Source organism: Nomascus leucogenys, chromosome 22a (assembly GCF_006542625.1).
Source record: "Nomascus leucogenys isolate Asia chromosome 22a, Asia_NLE_v1, whole genome shotgun sequence".
NCBI classification, from domain to species: domain Eukaryota; kingdom Metazoa; phylum Chordata; class Mammalia; order Primates; family Hylobatidae; genus Nomascus; species Nomascus leucogenys.
The window spans coordinates 108,508,207-108,528,884 of NC_044402.1; the positions used below are offsets into that span (position 1 = coordinate 108,508,207).

The 20,678-nt window shown below is 39.4% G+C and overlaps 1 protein-coding gene across 1 annotated transcript in view; it reads right to left on the bottom strand.

Moving 5' to 3' along the window:
- PLEKHM3 (pleckstrin homology domain containing M3) overlaps positions 1 to 20,678 on the bottom strand; it is a 201,129-nt gene that overhangs the window by 110,001 nt on the left and 70,450 nt on the right. Inside the window, exon 4 of the mRNA XM_003254005.3 lies at positions 10,949 to 11,094. Within this exon, the coding sequence (XP_003254053.1) occupies positions 10,949 to 11,094 (146 nt within the window). The remainder of the gene's footprint in view (positions 1 to 10,948; positions 11,095 to 20,678) is intronic.

Genomic DNA, 20,678 nt, shown 5'->3' on the forward strand with positions numbered 1-20,678 from the left:
GGTGGTAGTGAGGACTTTATTTTTATTAAAGGAGGAAAATGTATCAGAATAAAACATGAATAAGAAGGACTCGTAGAATAACAAAGACTAGTAAAGATAATCTAATTCAATTTTTCTCAACTTGTGTTCCAAGGAACACTAGTCCCACAAAAAAGACGTTCTGAGGTCCAATAAGATGTATGCCACACACCACTTTCTTTCCTTGGAGATTCAAAGTACAGCATGTTTGCATATTAAAACTGAGACATCTCTTACCGAAGAAAACCTGCTTAACCCAGCCACTTCTCAAAGCTATTTTACTATAGACACGGCAGCTGTTTAGTGCTGCACAGGATGCACGGGCGGTGGGAGTGTGGGAGATAAGATCCAGCCTGGACCCCCACTCACCAACCGGAAGAAAGGGCGTCTTTCTCTACCTTGCTGCATTCTCTTGCTAAGCTGTGAGTTTGCTGAGCTGTGTTCTGGAGGGGCCCTTTTCCAATTCCTATAAAGCTGGCCTAGCTGTGGCCCTCCTTTTTGCATAACATCTACTAATATGAAATAATTTGGTAATGCTCTGTGGAATACACTTTGAGAAACACTAAACTAATCCATTGCCTGTATTTAATAGAAGAGAAAATTGAGTACAAAGAGCGTAACTTATTTGTGGTCACGTCATGGTAGAATTAGAGCCAGAACTCAGATCCCTGGATACTCTGCTCTGTGCTTTTTAGCATTGTTTACATTCACAATTCTTCTTATTTTTTAATAATGTTACCATACTCTTATCAGCTTATCACTCCATAAAAGAGTTTTCCTGCCTCTTCTCCATCTCACAGCAAGTAGGCTACAAATGAAGACTAACCTATAATGTAATTAAGCAGGACACTGACATGTAGGATCCCATTTGATTTTAACTTTAAAACTGAAGTTCAGTAACATTTCATTTATACAAAACTTACTTATTTGTGCAATTTATTTTATTTTATTCTATTTTAGAGACAAGGTTTTGCTCTGTTGCCCAGGCTGGCTGGAATGCAGTGGCATGATCATAGTTCACTGTAACTTCAAACTTCTGGGCTCAAGGGATCCTCCCACCTCAGCCTCTGGAGTAGCTAGGTAGGACTACAGGTGCATGCCACCATGCCTGGCTAATTTTTAAATTTTTTGTAGAGATAGGGTCTTGCTGCTGCCCAAGCTGGTCTCAAGCAAATCCTTCTGCTTTAGCCTCCAAAAGCACTAGGATTATAGGCATGAGCCACTGTGCCCAGTCTATTTGTGTATTTTTTTTTACTGTCTTTCTCCTTTCACTGGAATAAGAGCATCCATAAGGGCAGAAACTATGTCCCCAGTGCCTAGAACAGTGAGCACAATAAATATCCAGTAAATACTTGTTGAACAAATACATGAATAATTTACAATGCTCTGGCCATAACTTTGAAGCATACACTCTTGCTTTAGACATAGTTCCTACAGCTTGGTTATTTGTTTCTAAGTTCCTAACATATTTAGAGTCCATAAAGAAGAAAATATAGCTAGAGGCAGCACGGATACAACATAAATGAGAGCTGACATCCTAGCACCAGGGGAAGAGAGGCACCTACAGGAAGCTACAAGGTGAAAACAAAGAGCATACAACCCTAATTGAGGGCAACTTGGCACTATCCATCAAACTCACAAATGTACATACCTACATCTAGGAAGTTATCTACAGATAATTTTGCTTATCAATGAAAAAAATTATATTCGATAGTATGTAAAAAGTTATTCATTGAATTACTGTCTATAATAGCAAAAGACTGGAAAAATCAATGTCCATCAAAAAAAGAACTGGTTAGATAAATTTGTGTGTGTGTGTGTGTGTGTGTGTAAATATGTATGTAAAATTCATGAAATATTAAAAAAAAATGCAAGGAAGAGTTTTATTATCTAAATGGAAAGCTCTCTAAGCACAGGGTGTATACTATATCATTTTTGTATGAAAAAATACATGTACATAAAATATGTCTGGAAGGATACACAAGAAAGGAGTGTTTTGGTTGCCTCTGAGAAGAATGGGGTGAGTAAAAAGGAGATTATTTATGTATGTATGCATGCCCCCTTTTACTTTTTGAACCTTGAACTTACTGAAAGTATACTATATTCAAAAAAGAAGAATGAATAAAAGATAGCAGTGCAAGGCATTTAGGGAAAAACAGCCTCACTTACCACATTAAACTCTCAAATTATCTATCACAGGACAGAATAATCATTTACATTTATAATTCTGGTTCAGGCACAGTGGCTCATGCCTATAATCCCAACACTTTGGGAGGCTGAGGCAGGAGGATTGCTTTAGGCCAGGAGTTTGAGACCAGCCTGGGCAACATAGTGAGACTTTGTCTCTACCAAAAACTAATTTAAAAATTAGCCAGGTGTGGTGGCATGCGCCTGTAGTCCCAACTACTCAGGAGGCTGGGGTGGGAGGAATGCTTGAGCACCAGAGTTCAAGGCTGCAATGAGCTACAATAGTGCCACTGCACTCCAGCCTGGGTAACAGAGCACGACCCTGTCTCTAAAAAAAAAAAAAAAAATATGATTCCAAGGCATTAAAAAAGTCAACTTTTAATATATATTTTCTTAAATAAAATGACAGTTAAAACTTATAAAATCATAAAAGTAATATAATCCCATTACTGAAAATTTGGAGAATAAAGATCAACAGAGGAAAAAAATATCTATAATCTTACCACCGTCAAATAACCACTTACTGCTTTGGTAAAACGTTTCCTTCCTGTATTTATTCCCATCTCTATCATAAAAATTCATAGCCCAAATCATAATAAAATCAATTCTAACGGTAATGCTTCTTAGTCCTGTTAAAACAGTTACTGTGGGTTAATGGAGGAGAAATTAGGAAACCTTCAGTTTAATTACAATTTGTTCTCAGAATCTCCAAATGACTCTGATCAAGAGGTTTTTCCCATCAGTGAGCTTTTCCTCAGCTCCACAAGGGCAGTAGAACTTGCCTTGAACACCTCTCAAGATGTAGAGATAGGAAATGGTTTATGTAACATGGAAAACCCCTAGCTAAATGGAATGTGAATATTCAAGCTAGGATACAAATAAATTTTTTTTAACAAAACTAAGGGAAACAATTTGGAAGAGTTGGAGTTGTTTGATTTCCTTACCATCTCTTTGCTACGCTTGATATTTTTGATTGGGGGATAGGGAAAGTTATCTTCAAAGAGATTTCATTAGAAAATGGCTATAGAAATTGAGGATAGGGTTTAGCGCTTCCTAATCTTGGAGCTCAATTCAATCTTCAGTATAACACCAGAAAATAGATGAAATCCTGCTTTAAAAATAATTAGGATTATTAATACTCCAGAGGGCAGGCCAGGAAATGCTTAAGATGACAGATTTCATTCTGTTCTGCAAAACCATTTTTTACTCTTTTAAATGGATATTCAAGCCAGTCACGTACTTGCTATTAAGGATAGCAGGCAGATCTAACAGAACGATGTCTGGTCTTGGAAACTGATAGGTCTGAATTGATCCTCACAATTAGGAGAATTAAGTTAAATCCTGATATCTGAGAAAAGACAGCCAGACACTGGACTAAATGGAATATAGTTACTTAATGCCAATGAGAGATGATCCAGATAAAATCCACCAGGTCCACTTTTGCTTTAAAATCTTCCTTGGTCCACTAAGAACTTAGGAAGGAGTGGTCTGACAAAGGAGATTTTCCTCATGTGCAACATGGATGAAGCGAGTGTACCTAATATCTTCAATTACCTACCTATCCTCTCAAAATCAAATCTAATTACTTGAGTGACCACCACAACAAAACATCCTGCTTTACAGAGAGATTTTAAGTGTCAACGATGGCTGAATTGGTGATTTCTGTGACCTTCAGAGCTCATTGCAAACAGATTCGGATCTCCTCCTCCATTTCATGCCATCATCAACCATGCTTGCCTTTTAATTTTTCTTATTCAGTGCCGCCTTTTCTGCTTTTGCTTTACTAATAGGTGTGTATTCTGGTGGCAGGTGCTATACGCCTAAGCTCTCAATGGATCACAGGGCTTGGACTGCTTCACTCACTTGCTCTCTATACACTTCTCATAGCTGTCAAAGCCCCGCTCCAAGCAGATTAATCCAAAACTTCTAAACCAAGCTCAACTATCATTCTTTCCCTCTAAATGAGTTTTCATCTAATACACACATGGCAAATATATTTATAGCCTATATTCAAAGTGTTAAGTACAAGAAGCAGAGGATAGAATGATAATTTTGTCTGGTAGACAGGAAAGAAAGAATCAGGAGAGGAAAAGAGGTTTTAAGCTGGGTTTTAGGATTTGCTGTTGTGGGTGAGGGCAAGAGGAAGACAAGAGGTGTGAAACAGCATGGCATGACAGGGAAATAGACGGACGGCTGTAATATTAATGAAGAGATTGGTGCTGGGAAACGGTTATGGATGAAGGAGCTAGGAAGGCAGGCAGGGACTAAGGATCATGAAGGCTAAGAGAATTGTATTTGTCCTGTATACAATCGCAGTCAAAGCTAACCATAACTGAGGGCTTATGATGCGCCACACCCTGTGCCAGGTGCTTTCTGTGAATCACTCATTTAAGCAAACAGCAACCTTATGAACTGGGTTCTATTATTATTTCCATTCTAAAGGTGAAGAAACTAAGACTGAGACAGAGTAAGAAATGTACTTAAGGTAAGATTAGGACTTTTCTTTTGAAATATACCAGCCAGAGAGCGACGCTTAAAGGCAGGAAGTGCAAATAGGAGGCTCCTGACTTCCTTCATGTAAGTGAGACTGAGGGTTTGAGTTAGTGTGGTGGGACTGGAGTACAGTGGAGAGCATGGCCTCAAGAGCTAAAATAAAGGCTTGGTTTTGCTAACTGCTTAGGCAGTGTAGGTGTGCCAGAGGGAGGATTCCAGGATGTCTCCCACGTCTGGCAGTGGTGACTGTGGGGCATTCACCAAGACAGGTACTGTGCACTCGGGGGAACATCTGGTGAGTGTGATGTGATAAGGCCAATTTGGGAACTGTTGAGTTTGATGTTCCCAGGGGACAGGCTTCATTCTTTCATTCATTTAATATACATTCCTGCTTGTCTACTATGTGCCAGAACTGTGCTAAAACACATTCCGTGTGCCCAGAGAGCTCACCTTTATAGAGAAAATAGACAAGCAACTAGCTGTTATATAGATGTTATGATAATGAAAATAGTAACAGCTTCCATTCATTAAGTGCCCATCACAGTCATTTGCTAAGTGCTTTTCTTATATTACCCCAATTCACACAACTCTTTTAGGTAAATATGTGAAAATATGATGAGAACAAATTTGGTACACCCTATGTGCTAGGCACTGTTCTAAACATGACACATGCATTAACCCATTTAGCCAGCAGTAACTCTATAAGGCATTAATATCCTCATTTTACATATGAGGAAACTGACACCCATAGTCTAAATAACTTGCCTAGGTTTAACAAGTGACAACGCTAAGACTTGAGCCTTGGCAGTCTGGGCTCGTTTTACAGATTACAAAACTGAGGCTCTAGAAAATTCAAGCAATTTGCCCCAAAAAATCAAGCAACTGATAACAGGTAGGGGTTTTAACTCCAAGCTCCTGCTATTAATCCCTTAATAAGTGCAGTTCTCAAGGTCCACATGACATGATGGTGGCATGAAGGCGAGAGTCAGCAATGCCATCAATGGGGAATGGTGGGGAGCAACAAAAAAGCTGTCACCATGGAGGACATGCCTTCTTTAGCTCTCAAAGAATAAGCAAGGATTCCCTAGATGGATAAAAATATCTGGAGCACAGGTGGAAAGATGGTCACTAAACAAAAGAAGGGGTTCTTCTTTCTCTCAAGTTATGAGGGAAAACAGGATAGGTACAAATATAGACAGATTTGCAGATATTCATATTTCATAACTTCATTTTTCTCCTTGAAGTAGGAGACAAGGTCTTATGCTGAGAATAATTAGGAAGAGGCATCTTGAAAACAGTGAAGATTTGGATGATTATTGGGTAGAACTGGAAACAGAGTTGCCCAGGGATATATTAGAAAAGGACATAAGCCAATTGACCACTCACAATTTTCATGTTTGTTTTATTAGACTCCAAAGATTCCAGGTAGGTGACAGCTCTAGGGCCGTTCCCCACCTACTTGCTCCCAGGTAACATAGGTACAATGAAAATAAGTCTCAGACATCTGTTAGCAAGGTGGCATCAAAACAGACATACACACATAGACCAATGGAACAGAACAAGAACCCAGAAATAAATCCATGCATTTACAACCAACTCATTTTCAACAAAGCTGCCAAGGACCTACACTGGGGAAAGGACAGTCTCTTCAGTAAATGGTGCTGGGAAAACTGGATATTCATATGCAGAAGAATGAAACTAGACCCCCTCAGGATATACAAAAATCAAATAAAAATGTATTAAAGACTGAAATGTAAGACCTGACAAATAAAATGACCAGAAGGAAGCATTGAACATTGGCCTGGGCAAAGATTTTTTGGGTAAGACCTCAAAAGCACAGGCAACAAGAGCAAAAATAGATAGGTAGGATTACATCAAGCTAAAAAGCTTCTGCATAGCAAAAGAAACAACCAACAAAGTGAAGAGACAATGTACAAAATGGAAGAAAATATGTGCAAGCCATTAATCTGACAAGGGATTAATAACCAGAATATATAAGCAATTCAACCCAGTAGCAACAAAAATAAATCTTATTTTAAAACAAGCAAAAGATCTGAATAGACAATTCTCAATAAACACATACAAATAGCCAACAGGTATGTTAAAAAATGTTCAACATCACTAATCTATCAGGGAAATGCAAATCAAAACCACAATGATACATCATCTTACTCCAGTTAAAATGGCTATTACTCAAAAGACAAAAAATAACAGATACTGGTGGGGATGTGGAGAAAAGGGAATGAATGCTCAGACACTATTAGTGGGAATGTAAATTAGTACAGCCACTGTGGAAAACAGTATGGGAGTTCTTCAATAAACTAATAATAGAACAACATATGACCCAGCAATATCACTGCTAGATATATAACCAAAAGGTGGTAGATATGGAATCAACTTAAGTGCCCATCAATGGACAAATGGATAATGTGGTATATATGCACAATGGGATATTATTCAGCCATAAAAAAGAATGAAATTCTTGTCCAGGTGTGGTGGCTCATGCCTTTGGGAGGCCAAGGTGGGAAGATTGCTTGAGCTCAGGAGTTCGAGGCCAGCCTGGGCAACATGGTGAAACCCCGACTCTACAAAAAATACAAAAATTAGTCAGATGTAGTGGTGTGCACCTATGGTCCCAGCTAGTTGGGAGGCTGAGGTGGGAGGACTGCTTGAGCCCAGGAGGTCAAGGCTGCAGTGAGCCATGACTGCACCACTGCACTCCACACCTTGAGTGACAGAGTGAGACCCTGTTTCAAAAAAAAAGAAAAAAAAAAGAATAAAATTCTGTCATTTGCAGCAACACGGATAGAACTGGAAATTAAAGTGAAATAAGCCAGCTCGGCCCGGTGGCTCACTCCTGTAATGCCAGCACTTTGGGAGGCTGAGGAGGGTGGATCACAAGGTCAAGAGATTGAGATCATCCTGGCCAACATGGTGAAACCCCGTCTCTACTAAAAAATACAAAAACTAGCTGGGCGTGGTGGCACGTGCCTGTAATGCCAGTTACTCAGGAGGCTGAGGCATGAGAATCACTTGAACCTGGGAGGTGGAGGTTGCAGTGAGCCGAGATTGCACCACTGAACTCCAACCTGGCAACAGAGCAAGACTCCATCTCAAAAAAAAAAGAAAAAAAGAAGTAAGGCAGGCACAGACAAGACAAATATCACATATTTTCACTCATATGTAGGAGCAAAAAAATTGATCTCATGGAGGTAGTGAGTAGAACGGTGGTTACCAGAGGCTAAGAAAAGTAGGGGGAAGAGGGGAATGAAGAAAGGTTGGTTAATGGGTATAAAAAAATAGTTGGAAAGAGAAGTTCTAGTGTTTGATAGCATAGTAGGGCAACTATAGTTCATAAAAATTTATTGTGTATTTCAAAAATAGCTAGAAGAGAACACTTTGAATGTTCCCAACCCAAAGAAATGATAAATGTTTGAGCTGATGGATACCCTGATTTAATTATTACACACAGTATGTATGTATCAAAATATTACATATACCCCATAAACATGTACAACTATTATGGATCAATTTTAAAAGCAGTCATACAGCCTGTTTCCATATAAAGCCCCTTGCACAGAAGGTACATTCAAGGCAGATGTCACAACATTCTGGCAGAAGGATCAGAAAAGCTTCTGGTAATACCAGGTAATTGAAGTATGTTATCTATTATGTGTGTAAGATTAAGGATCATAACAGAATCCTAAGCCTAGAGTGCTACTCCAGTAGGGAGTTAGATTCCTGGACTTGCCAAATTCTACTACCTTTTTTATGCAAGGGTAGAAATGCTGTACCATATAGCTAGCCAATTTATGTATCTTGAAGACTACTAGGTTGAAAATAAAGTCGAGATTTCCAATAGGCAATTAAAGCCACAGATTTCAATTTTAGTAGCAAAACTGGAGCTGCAGATAAAAGTAGGAATTATCAGCATAAGAATCCTGGTAGTTAAAACGATGTAAGTGAGGGAGATGCCCAATAGAAAGAGTATAAAGTGGGAAACAAAATAACGAATCTTAAGGAGCCCACTATTAAAAGTGTAGGCAGAGGACAAGAAATTAGAGAAAGTGATTGAAAAAGAAGAGTTAGAGGGAGGAGAACCGGGGGTGTGTTATCAAAACCAAGGCAGGAGAATTCAAAAGGAGTATGGTCTATCTGGTCAAATAGTGTATCCCAGAGAAGTCCAGTAGAATAAGAAACTGCCAAGGGTCAACAAGATTTGGCAAAATTGTGTTGGAGAAGAGATGAGATTTGGCAAAACTATGATGGAGAAGAGAGAAGACCATGAACACAGGCAGAAGGGATAAACTTTCATAGGACAAGTAATGTTTCTTTGGTGGCTGGAAGGAGGACAATGAGGATAGATGAGGATGTAGGCTTGTTTATAGGTCAGTTGACAGGATTATTGCATAATCACCTCTATTTTCTTTACGAAGTAGAAGATAATGGCACTTCACAGGGTAACTTGGACTGGATATTTCATCTTTTTAAGATCACAGATGCTGAAATAAAAGAATCTGATGAAAGCTACTGACATAAATGGAATACAACTTCAACAAGCTTCCAACATCACATCTAAGTACCTACTGGCCCCCATGGCCGCAGACAGCTTTTTTCTCTTATTCCATGCTCCAAGCAATAGCCAAACCCTCCTATTGTTCACACAATTCCATCATTCTCACTGATGCAACCATATCATTCTAGCAATTCTCTCTCTTCTGGATAGTTTACATCAGCATAGAAAACATACGGCTATTTTTTCCATTAAAACAACAACAAAAAAATCAAACCTAACTTGACCCCACTTCCCTTCAAGTTACTCCTGACTTCTCTTCTTCCTTTTATAGCAAAACTTCTCAAAAGAGTTGTCTATTCTTGTTTCTTGTTTCTCTCTTTCTATTCTATGTTGAACCCATTTCAATCAGACCTTTGCTCCCACCACTCCATTCAAACTGCTTTCATTAAGGTCACTAATTACCTTCACATTACTAAAGCCAATCGTCAGTTCTCAGTGCTCATCTTATTTGAGCTATCAGCATCTGTCACAATTCATCTGGAAACACTTTCTTCACGTGGCTTGTCAGACACCCTGGGATCCTTCTACCTCACTGCTCACACCTTCTTGGCCTCCTTTGCTGGTCCCTCCTCTTGTCTCTAGGCTCCTAAGTTGGAGTGTCCCCATGCTCACTTTTCTCCTCTATTGACCTGCATTTTTATAGCCACTAAGCCCACTATTTATACTTCCTGAAGAGCCTCCTTGGCTGTTAGCAGTTACTTTGCAAAGCTATTAGCATATACCTGTGATTCTCACTTGCTCTCCTTTTAAAAAAAAAAAACAGTGCTGATGAAGGCCTGAGGATGGCTCAGTGTACTGTTCCTTGCTGTTGGCCCCTAGTCAGAAGTCTTCATAACTTCTCTCAAGGTTCTGGTTCTAGTTCCAAAGGCCTGGATTTGCTAGAAGACTGACCTTCACATAAGTAGGAGCACTACTCTACTATAAGAAATATCTCGGGCCACACAGTGGCTCATGCCTGTAATCTCAGCATATTGGGAGGCCAGGACAGGCAGATCACTTGAGGTCAGGAGTTTGAGACCAGCCTGGGCAACATGGTGAAACCCGTCTCTACTAAAAATACCAAAATTAGCTGGGCATGGTGGCATGTGTGTGTAATTCCAGCTACTTGGGAGGTTGAGGCACAAGAATCACTTGAACCCAGGAAGTGGAGGTTGCAGTGAGCCAAGATCATGCCATTGCACTCCAGCCTGGGTGATGGAGTGAGACAATGTCTAAAAAAAAAAAAACCCGACACAAACAAATCAACAAAAACAAAACAACAACAAAACAAACAAAAGAAATATCTTGGATTATATAAGTCCTTGCCTAGAAAGTCACTAGTATGTTCATGTGTGTATTATTTTTCCATTTTTATCTTCCCATAGTGTTGTGATGTTGAAGATAAGATCAAATAAAAAATAATAAAAGAGACTCCTCTCTCTCAGAATTCTCTCTAGCACCAGAAGTAAAAACTGTTCTATATGTCTTTTTAAATGAGGAAACTAATAAAAGTCATAGTTAAGAAGCCTTTCAACTGTGAGATATATAAGAAGCATTAGGTAAGGTCTTACAGCTTTTATGAGACTAGCTAATCATATCTGCTTCAAATTGTTTGATCACCATCTTTATAATCTACCTGAGAACATATGAACACCTGAATTATTATTATTAAGTGAACTGAGTTTTTGTACCTACCTTATATTTTGAAGTATCCCAGTTGTGGACTATGCGTGCTGGGATGAGAAAGCTGTCATCCACGTGGCAGCTACTGCAGTAATACCACCCACTGTAGTTGCACACCTTGGCTTTCCCATTGGAAAGACCTATGGATCGCTGGCAGCCTGTTCAAGGAAAAAGAAAGAATCTATGATTGCTGTTGCACTTTTAACACTACAGAACAAGGTTATAGAGCTCTAACATCACAGAACAAGGTTATATTTCATTTACCTCAAGGTAAATGAAAGTCTGCAACAAAAAAGAAGTTACAGAGAATAGAGTTGTACAGTTGTGTCCTCTTCTTCCTAGTTTGACAGCCTGTCCCTTCACCTCCTAGGGTATTGCTGTAAGGGTCATAAACTGGTCCCCCGTCTCTGGTTTCTTCTGATTCCATCTCTTCTGCATACAGCTGCCAGAGATCAGTCTCTCTACAACCTCGCCTTTATCTCCTCACTGCCCTGCTCAGAACTCCATTTCCACCAGGCACTTTGCTGAGGGAATCTCATACAGAATCTTGTTTAACCAGCACCACTTCTCTACGAGGAAGGTATTATTGACTCTATTTTATAGATGAAGAATCTAAGATTTTTATGAGGTTAAGTATCTTGTCTGAGTTCACCTAGCCAAAAAAAGCCAGAGTTTGGATTTGGCTCTAAATTGGATGCTAAAATAATCCCCAAAACTGTTATGTAGCCTTACTTTGCTTACCAAATCATTGTAAGGAATTTGGCCTCTGATTGGCTCCATCTCACTTTTCTAACTTTCCCTTTCACTACTGTCCAATGGGAATGTAATCACTTTATTCCAGTCAGAGAACTCTCCTCATTGTTCCCCAAATAAACACAGCATGCTTACTCCACCCTCCATATATTAACATGTATTACCTCTCCTTATATAGCACCCTCTCATCTGCTCTTTACTTCAACAAATCTTGCCCAAGACTACTGGTTGCCTACAATGCCCTTTTCAGATCTAAGAAAGTCCATGACTCTGTAAGCACTGTTTTGGTACTGTCAGCGAACCTGGTAATAATCATAGCCCTTCCATAGGGAAGCCATTCATTTTCTTTAGATAGGAAGAACTACCTTCTACTGAGTATGTAAATTCCATCACAGTCATCCCCAAGGACAAAATCCTGGCAGATCCAGAACAGGTAATCAAGAATACACAAACAGTATCATTAATCTGACATTTCTGGTCTACAGCTTTCATTTTAGAAATCCTTCCAGGTGGCCCATTTTATGGTTGGGTGCCAAGAACTATATGGATCAAAGAGATCTGGCACTAAGCCTATTTCATGAAGTGGGGCAAAAATGAATTACTCTTTCAATACTACTACAATTACTACTACGACTACGACAACTACTACTACTACTAATAATATAATAATCAGTGTTGTAACCCTTCCCATTACAAGGAGGTCAAACACATTTATTTAACAAACTACCAATCTAAGAAGATTCTGATTCACATGAACTCCATGAATGAAAGTATCACAAGGCTCAACAGAACTTTCATTTTCATCACAAATACAATGGCATCAGTAATTAAGCAGTTTCCCAGTGCATCCTCTAGAAAGAGAATTAGATCTCATTGTTTTTAAATACATGAGAAATGGGAAGAAGATAAGTAAATATATTAGTATTAGGCTTCCAGAGCTTGATCCAGTTCCTTTCTAGAATGGCTATTTCTTTACTATTGAGCAGCAAAAAAAAATCATAACAAGCTCCTGTTCTTCAGACTGGCTAAGGAATGAGAAATGTGTGAAAGATGAGTTAGAACCAACACACATGTAGCTCCTGATTGACAAAGGAGACCTTGCCACAGTCACAGGGCTGTGAAATGTTGGAATGCTGTTCACTGCACTCACTGACTGCATTACTCATTTGGCATTTAGCACGTGCCTCTTTAAATTATCATGCCTTTTTATGGGCTTGTCCAACCAGGATCACGCTAGAAACTCCTCAGGTCTATTTTTTTTTTTTTTTTTTTGAGACAGAGTCTCACTCTGTTGTCCAAGCTGGAGTGCAGTGGCACAATCTCGGCTCACTGCAACCTCCACCTTCCGGGTTCAAGTGATTCTCCTGCCTCAGCCTCCTGAGTAGCTGGGACTACAGGCACACACCACCATGCCCAGCTAATTGTTGTATTTTCTTTTTTTTTTTTTTTTTTTGAGACGGAGTCTCGCTCTGTCACCCAGGCTGGAGCACAGTGGTGCGATCTCAGCTCACTGCAACCTCCACCTCCCGGGCTCATGCCATTCTCCTGCCTCAGCCTCCTGAGTAACTGAGACTACAGGCGCCCACCACCACACCTGGCTAATTTTTTGTATTTTTAGTAGAGACGGGGTTTCACCACGTTAGCCAAGATGGTCTCGATCTCCTGACCTTGTGATCCGCCCGTCTCGGCCTCCCAAAGTGCTGGGATAACAGGCGTGAGACACTGTGCCCGGCCACATTTTTGTATTTTCAGTAGAGACGGGGCTTCACGATGTTGGCCAGGCTGGTCTTGAACTCCTGACCTTGTGATCCGCCCGCCTCAGCCTCCCAAAGTGCTAGGATTACAGGCGTGAGCCACTGTGCCCGGCCCAGATCAATTTTTTTATCCTCAGCACTTAACACAGAGCTTTACAAATAGCAGACAATCAATAAATATTTATGTTGAAGGGATGATAAACTGAGTACTATCTGGCACATGTACACTCACATAAACTGTATATATATACAGAAATTTTAATTTTCCATATGATTCCAAAACTGATCCTCTTAACCTGATCACCTGCTTCTGAAAACAGCCTTTCATTAATATCCCTGTTAAAATATATTGCCCATTCTAAGAACTATATATTACCCATGTTCACATAGGAACTGTGGAACTGGCCAGGCATGGTAGCTCACACTTGTAATCCTAGCACTTTGGGAGGCCGAGGCCGGTGGATTGCTTGAGCCCAGGAGTTTGAGACCAGCCTGGGCAACATGGTGAAACTCCGTCTCTACAAAAAAATTAGCGAGGTGTGGTGGCATGGGCCTGTAATCCCAGCCACTGGGAGGCTGAGGTGGGAGGAGCACTTGAACCCAGGAGGTCAAGGCTGCAGTGAGCTGTGATCATCCCACTGCACTCCAGCCGGAGGGACAGAGGAAGGCTCTGTCTCAAAAGAAAAAATAAAAATTTTAAAAAGAAAGAAAGAATGAACTGTGGAACAGAGTTCAGTTGAACTTAATATATCCTAGACAGTGGGATACTGCTGTTTCCAAAAATTAGTAGACAAACTGACTGAACACTAAAATGACACTAAGTAGAATCCAATCCTTCCTAATGACTTAAAAGGTGACCATGATATTGCAGAAATTCAGGATCATCATTATAGTTTAAATTCTCACCAAAGAACACTAAAAAAAAATTTTTGGATATAACAGACATCAGTAAGCATTTGCTAGATATTTATATATTCCCTAGTAGGCACTACTGGGTTTATCTGTCTATAATTTTAATGAGCTTATTCTAATTTTCTGGACGCAACACACATAGGCAATATTAACATACACAAACATGCATTTTAAGAAAGCCTATAGCCTAAAAATGTTCACATCAACCGGGCACACAGATCCAAAGCTCACCACGCTGGGGGATCAACTCAGTTAACGAACTGAGTTAAACATCCTCGCAACTATGCACAGGTCTCCAGGCTCATAAAAGACAGAGATGAGAGAACATGGATAGGGTCCATTCAGGTTTTAGTTTGGACAAATGCAGCTGCACATAAACACCTACCTTTAGTCCTTGGGTGTCTTTACTTTCATACATTATTTAGAACCAGGCTATCCTACTCCTGGTGCTGAAATCACCCTAATGACCCAGAAGTAGGTTTGAACCTGTCTGCATGCTCAAAACTACTTTAGGCACATGGTATACAGGCCATCACTAGTCTAAAGGCAGGAAGCCTGAGTCTGTTCTTGCCTAGGCACCACTGTGATCCTGACCATCAAATTCTCTAGGCCTTGCTTCCTCACCACAAAATAAACGTGTTAGCTTTAATTGGTGAATTGCCAAAGTTGAGTGAGCAATGGAATTTTCTGCAGACGTTTGTGAGAAAGGTGGACTCTTCTTCCCACTGAGATGATTTTGACTCTGTAGATCTTGGGTAGGGACCAAAAATCTGCATTTCTAATGAAATGAGCATCCTCCCCGTCCCATCCTATCCCCAACCCACACATGGGACGTTGACGGGTAAAAGCTGAGGATTGCTCCCTGATTTCTAGGTGACCTCCGAGGTCCCTCGAGCTCTAAAATTCTGCTTCTATTCAACAAAAGTGCAGAGGGTGTGCAGACTGCTCAGTGAAAAGCTCAGAATTTGTCACACAGTTTACCCTCTAGGCTTCAAAAAAATCAATATTTTAGGTACTTAGTCAATTTCTAAAAAACTCGCTATGTAGAAACAACCTGACTTCATTTTACCAGTGTTTTTCCAGAGCATTCTTGTCTCCACTGGGAGTATTCTATTCACTTTAAAAAGAATGAAAACTTTTAACCCCCAAATCCAAAGTATTTGTATTTGAAAGAACATAGAATGGTTGGAAAAGAAGATTAGAGGCTAGTTAGTGTCCTGATGTAGATTCATTTTCTAAAAAACAACACATGCCATTTATTTGAAGAAGGAAACACGAGTTTTTTCAATTAACTGCAAGATTTCCTTTACTATCACAGTAGCAAATCATGGGCTAAAAATGTCTGAAACAATTCCCCATAAAAATACACAATCTGGGATTTTACTTTATCATTGTGGGGTTTTAACAGAGAAAATTTTTTCTTAATAATCACCGTTACAAAAAACCATTTTTTTACAGGGTGCCAAAGCTGGACGCTGAAAAGCGACATTATGGGGAGAAAAATAGAGCTGTAAAGTAGAGACAAAAAATTAATTGAAATAACTAATTAGGGCTTATTTACATATTATATTTTTATGTACTTTCAAACAGACTTTTCAGCAATGTTTCTAAATTAAAGGGCATTTGTAGTAAAGAACACTCCACATGTTGGATCAAAGCAAATACATTCTTCCCAGACTCTTTTTGAAACTTTTCAGAGTATATTCAATTCATAGGAACAAAAAACTATCTCACCAGAGAACCCACTGGCCTTTTTTTTATTGTTGCTTCCCACTCCACTTCAAATCTTTAATGAACACATGCTCTGAAGAGCTTAGCCTCCCCTCTGATACACTCTTGGAAACAAATGTCACCATTTAACCAAAATCCTATTTGCTGCATGTACAGTCCATTTCCCAAATGGCCTTTCACTAAATACACCCAAAAGAATCTGTTGCTGGGGGTTGTGCAGAATTTTGGCATACTTCTCCACAAAAGCACAATCTTTCTTCTAACAAGTGTACCTAGTTAGCTCGACTGGCTGCAGTTGTTGTTATTGAAGCTGCCACCTTGAGGAAGAGCCAGCCACCTTCTCTCTACTTTACGACTATTACCTTCAGTTCTCCTTTCCCTGACCAGCAGTTGGAAAACTCATGGGCATAAGAGGGAAGAACGAGAAAGCTGTGGCTGGATCCAAGTGAATCTCTCTTACTAAGGAAGGACCTCATACAGTGCTAAGTGTGGTCAGTTATGCCACCCACTTTCCATCTCTTAAAGTAAGCTTTTACCTAATTCAGTAAGGTAAATCTAGTGTTTTGCATTTAGAAGGTAGAAATGCTCTAGGAAAAGAACAAGGGCAAATAAAAAAGAAGAGAAGGTGCCTTTGTAAAAGGAAGGAAAAGAGATAAAGAGGGTGAGAGGACACATTGTCGTTTTCTCTGTAAAAATAGAAAAAAAAATCTGGCGAGTTTCACATCCTCTTTTATTTTATGCACTAAGTAGGGAGAGATGTCCACAGGAATGAGCAAGGGGACTTCCCTGTCCCTCCTTCCATCCCTCCATTTTCCTGGTTGGGGACAGTGAGCTGCAGTAAGCACTGTGTAAAATGTTGCTTGAAGGCCTAGACTTTGATCATATGCTCTTTAGACCAGATTTCCCAAAATGAAGAAAAATAGACATGCAGGTTCAAGGACTTGCTATTTTACAAGGATTAGGGGTTAAAGTCATAAAGAACTTAGCTTTCCTAGCTTATAGTCTCTAACCATTGGCTCATTAAGTAGTCAAATTTTGAACCTGTACTTTAAAAAATAAGGTATTACATTTGGTATACAATTCAAAGTCCTCCCTGGGATTAGCACAAAGTTGGGCACAGTCTTTAAAGAAAGGATTATTTGACACAGGGCACAAGCAATTTTTGCAATGTAGCTTTGAGGTCCATTAAAGGAAGTAAAGGCAAAGCAAACCTGGGCCCCACACTTGCATCCTCCACTGTCAGAGGGAACAGAGCTGAAATTTGAGACTGACCACACATATGTAGTCTGAAGTTAACACGGTGAAACTGAAGCTATAGAATTCTACATAACTGTAAAGTAGAAAGGGAGTAAAGAGTGAGGAACACTGAGAAACATCTACTCAAAAATCAGTGATCCAAAACTTTTTACATCCCAAGCATCCAAGTTATTCTGTCTTTGAGACAAGGTGGTGACCCATAAAGTAGGAGCTATTTAGCCATAAATCAATTAAGACATTAAACATTTAGATGGAGAATCAGGCACATGCCATTAAGTATACATTCTGTTGGCTACAAAGCAAACAGTATCCACAGCATCTCAAATGAAACTAAAGGAACAATAGGGGAAATCTGGAAAAAATAAATTGTGTGCCACCTGTAATTGCTAATGAGGACAGTATGGCATGCAGCTGACAGTCTTTGGGTTGAGTTCATGGACTTTAGACTGCAACACTTCAAAATTATTTTCTCCATAAGCCTTTAAGTCCCTTCATAGTGAATTCTCTTCCCAGGAGTTGAAAACTTCACAGTTGGGAGGAAACACACATGCTCAAATACAATCCTGAAATGTACTGATGGTTGTTTCCAAAGCTACACAAAAATTCATTTCTGTTCATCAGAACTTTTTTTTTCTGATGGGCTTCATTTTATGTTCATCTACAAATTTTATAGCAGTGAGAGATTATATATGAGAAATTGTCATTCCTTGTTGGCTGAAACTGACTCATAAAGTTCCGCTGCACAAGCCGGGTGTGGTGGCTCATGCCTATAATCCTTTGGGAGGCTGAGGTGGACGGATCTCTTGAGGTCAGGAGTTTGAGACCAGCCTAGCCAGCATGGTGAAATCCCTACTAAAAACAGCATGGTGAAACCCCTGCTAAAAACACAAAAATTAGCTGGGCGTGATGGCACATGCCTGTAATCCCAGCTACATGCCTGTAATCCCTGCCTCTCTCCTGGGGCAGGAGAATTGCTTGAACCTGGGAGGCAGAGGCTGCAGTGAGCAGAGATTGTGCCACTGTACTCCAGCCGGGGCCACAAAGCAAGACTCTGTCTACATAAAAAAAAAAAAAAGAATAAAGTTCCACTGCACAGAGAGCTGACATATGTTAAAAAGCATGTTCCTACCATGGGTGACACACATTTAGGTTAACTTCAGCTGGCACTTGTAGAATGGACTGCTGCTATAGCTAGGACAGCTCTGTCTTAAGAATCTCACAGAAGTAAGTAACTCCTCCTAGACACACTGAATGTAACTAACCAAAGAATTTCCAGCCGGGCACTGGTGGCTCACACCTGTAATCCCAGTACTTTTGGAGACCAAGATGGGAGGATTGCTTGTGGCCAGGAGTTCGAGGTTATAGAGAGCTATGATCGCACCACTGCACTCCAGCTTGGGCAACAGAGTGAGGCCCCATCTTTACAAAAAAGTTTCTAAAAATTAGTCAGGTGCGGTGGTCTGCACCTGCAATCCCAGCTACTTTGGAGGCTGAGGCAGGAGAATACCTTGAGCCCAGGAGTTCGAGGGTTCAATGAGCTATTATTGCACCACTGCACACCAACCTAAGTGACAGAATGAGACCCTGTCTCTAAAAACCCTGTCAACACAACAATATGGCAGATATTATGTTTGTAAAGTATTAGTACTGTGCTAAGACACAGTGAATGTTCAATACACATTACATCTAGAGAGAGAGACAAGAACAGACAGATGCATGAAACAGATTAAAACCAACAGACATAAACTGTCCAAGACAGAGGCCATCTATGAAGTATAATCATGTATTACTAGATTATACTTGCAGAACTAAGGCAACCAAAAAAACAAAATCAATTCAGATTAGAAACTCCAATCTGAATACTAATTGGTTTAAAATGTAAAGCAAGTCTATAAGCTGTTAAGAGTTATTTGGGTTTTCTCTCTCTGAATATTTAAATGGCTAAGTCAGCTTTGACATGTAGGACCTATGTTGTGTTAACAGTGCTAGAGGTACTATATTTAAATAAGAAATGAAGTGAAAATCACATGTCAAGTAGTTACGGCTGACTGAAAATATAAACTTACTAAACTCTACAATGTTTATTTAATCTCATGGAATGTTGCTGTTAAGATTATAAATCGTGTGAAATAAATTAATAAATACCAAGTAGATTCCAACTCAAGTTGAGAAATGTCAAGATTTATTGGTCTTTCAGGTAAACAATGATTGAGAACCTAAAGTCAATATTTAGTCAAAATTTATCTTGAAAGGCAATAAATCTTGATTTTTGCTAAAGCACGTAAGTAAATATGTGCACCATTTTAGAGAATCTGCTTTCTATCTATGAAATATCTACCCCAAAAGTTGTAAGTATAATGATCTGTAATACAGATTTTCACTTCCCAAGACATGACTTGAGTTGTTGAGTTACTTTTAATTTTTCTTAGGATAAGATGCTTCAATAGTGCTTTTATTGGTGTAAGATAAGTTTCACATTAATAATAAAATCTTACAAATTCAGCTTCTAGAATATTGAAATCAGTCTAAACTTAGTATTTTTTTCATCCTGTTTTTCCCTAACAGTCTATGACTAGACTTTCTCATTTACTTCTGTGTTCTTTCCCCAAAGTCTTTCAAGAAAATGGTAAGCAATTTAAAAATAAAAATAAATAAATAAGAACTAAGCAAATGGATAAACACTTACATTATAAGCAAACACCTTATGTAAGACAGGCTGACTATAAGCCAGGCACTGTCATAACTACCTTACATACACACAAATGAACACATGTAAATACATGTGTATGTCTATGTTCATTTAATCCTCATACCAATTCTATGAGGTAGGTATTATGCCCATTTTACAGAATAAGAAACTGAGGCAGAAGATGAAAAAGTAATTCTGTCCGCTGTTGTACAGCTGCTTAAAAGGCAGAGCCTAATAAAAGTGGCAATGTGGCATTTTATGACTAACACCAATCAACTATAAAGGGGAATTTCCAAGTAGTTATCTCCTTTTGTAAGACATTAGAAAAACTGTCCCCTGCAGATGACAAAACAAGGACAAAAAATATGAATCAATTTACATAAAAGAACATAATTTAGCTCATCAATGAATATAGCCTGGGACATCACAGGCATTAGCATCACCTCTGAAGATGAAGGGTGAAGGGAAGAAGAATACAAATCTATAAAGTAAACAGCAGAAGATAAGAGATGAGGAAAGGAGGAAGCAATCACTATTAGTTGTGGAGATCGAGGAAGGCTGTGTCGACATAGGGGCAGTTGAGCTGGGTCTCGAAGAAGAGAAGAGATTTTGGAAAAGGAACGTTCATTCATAAAGGCTCAAGTCA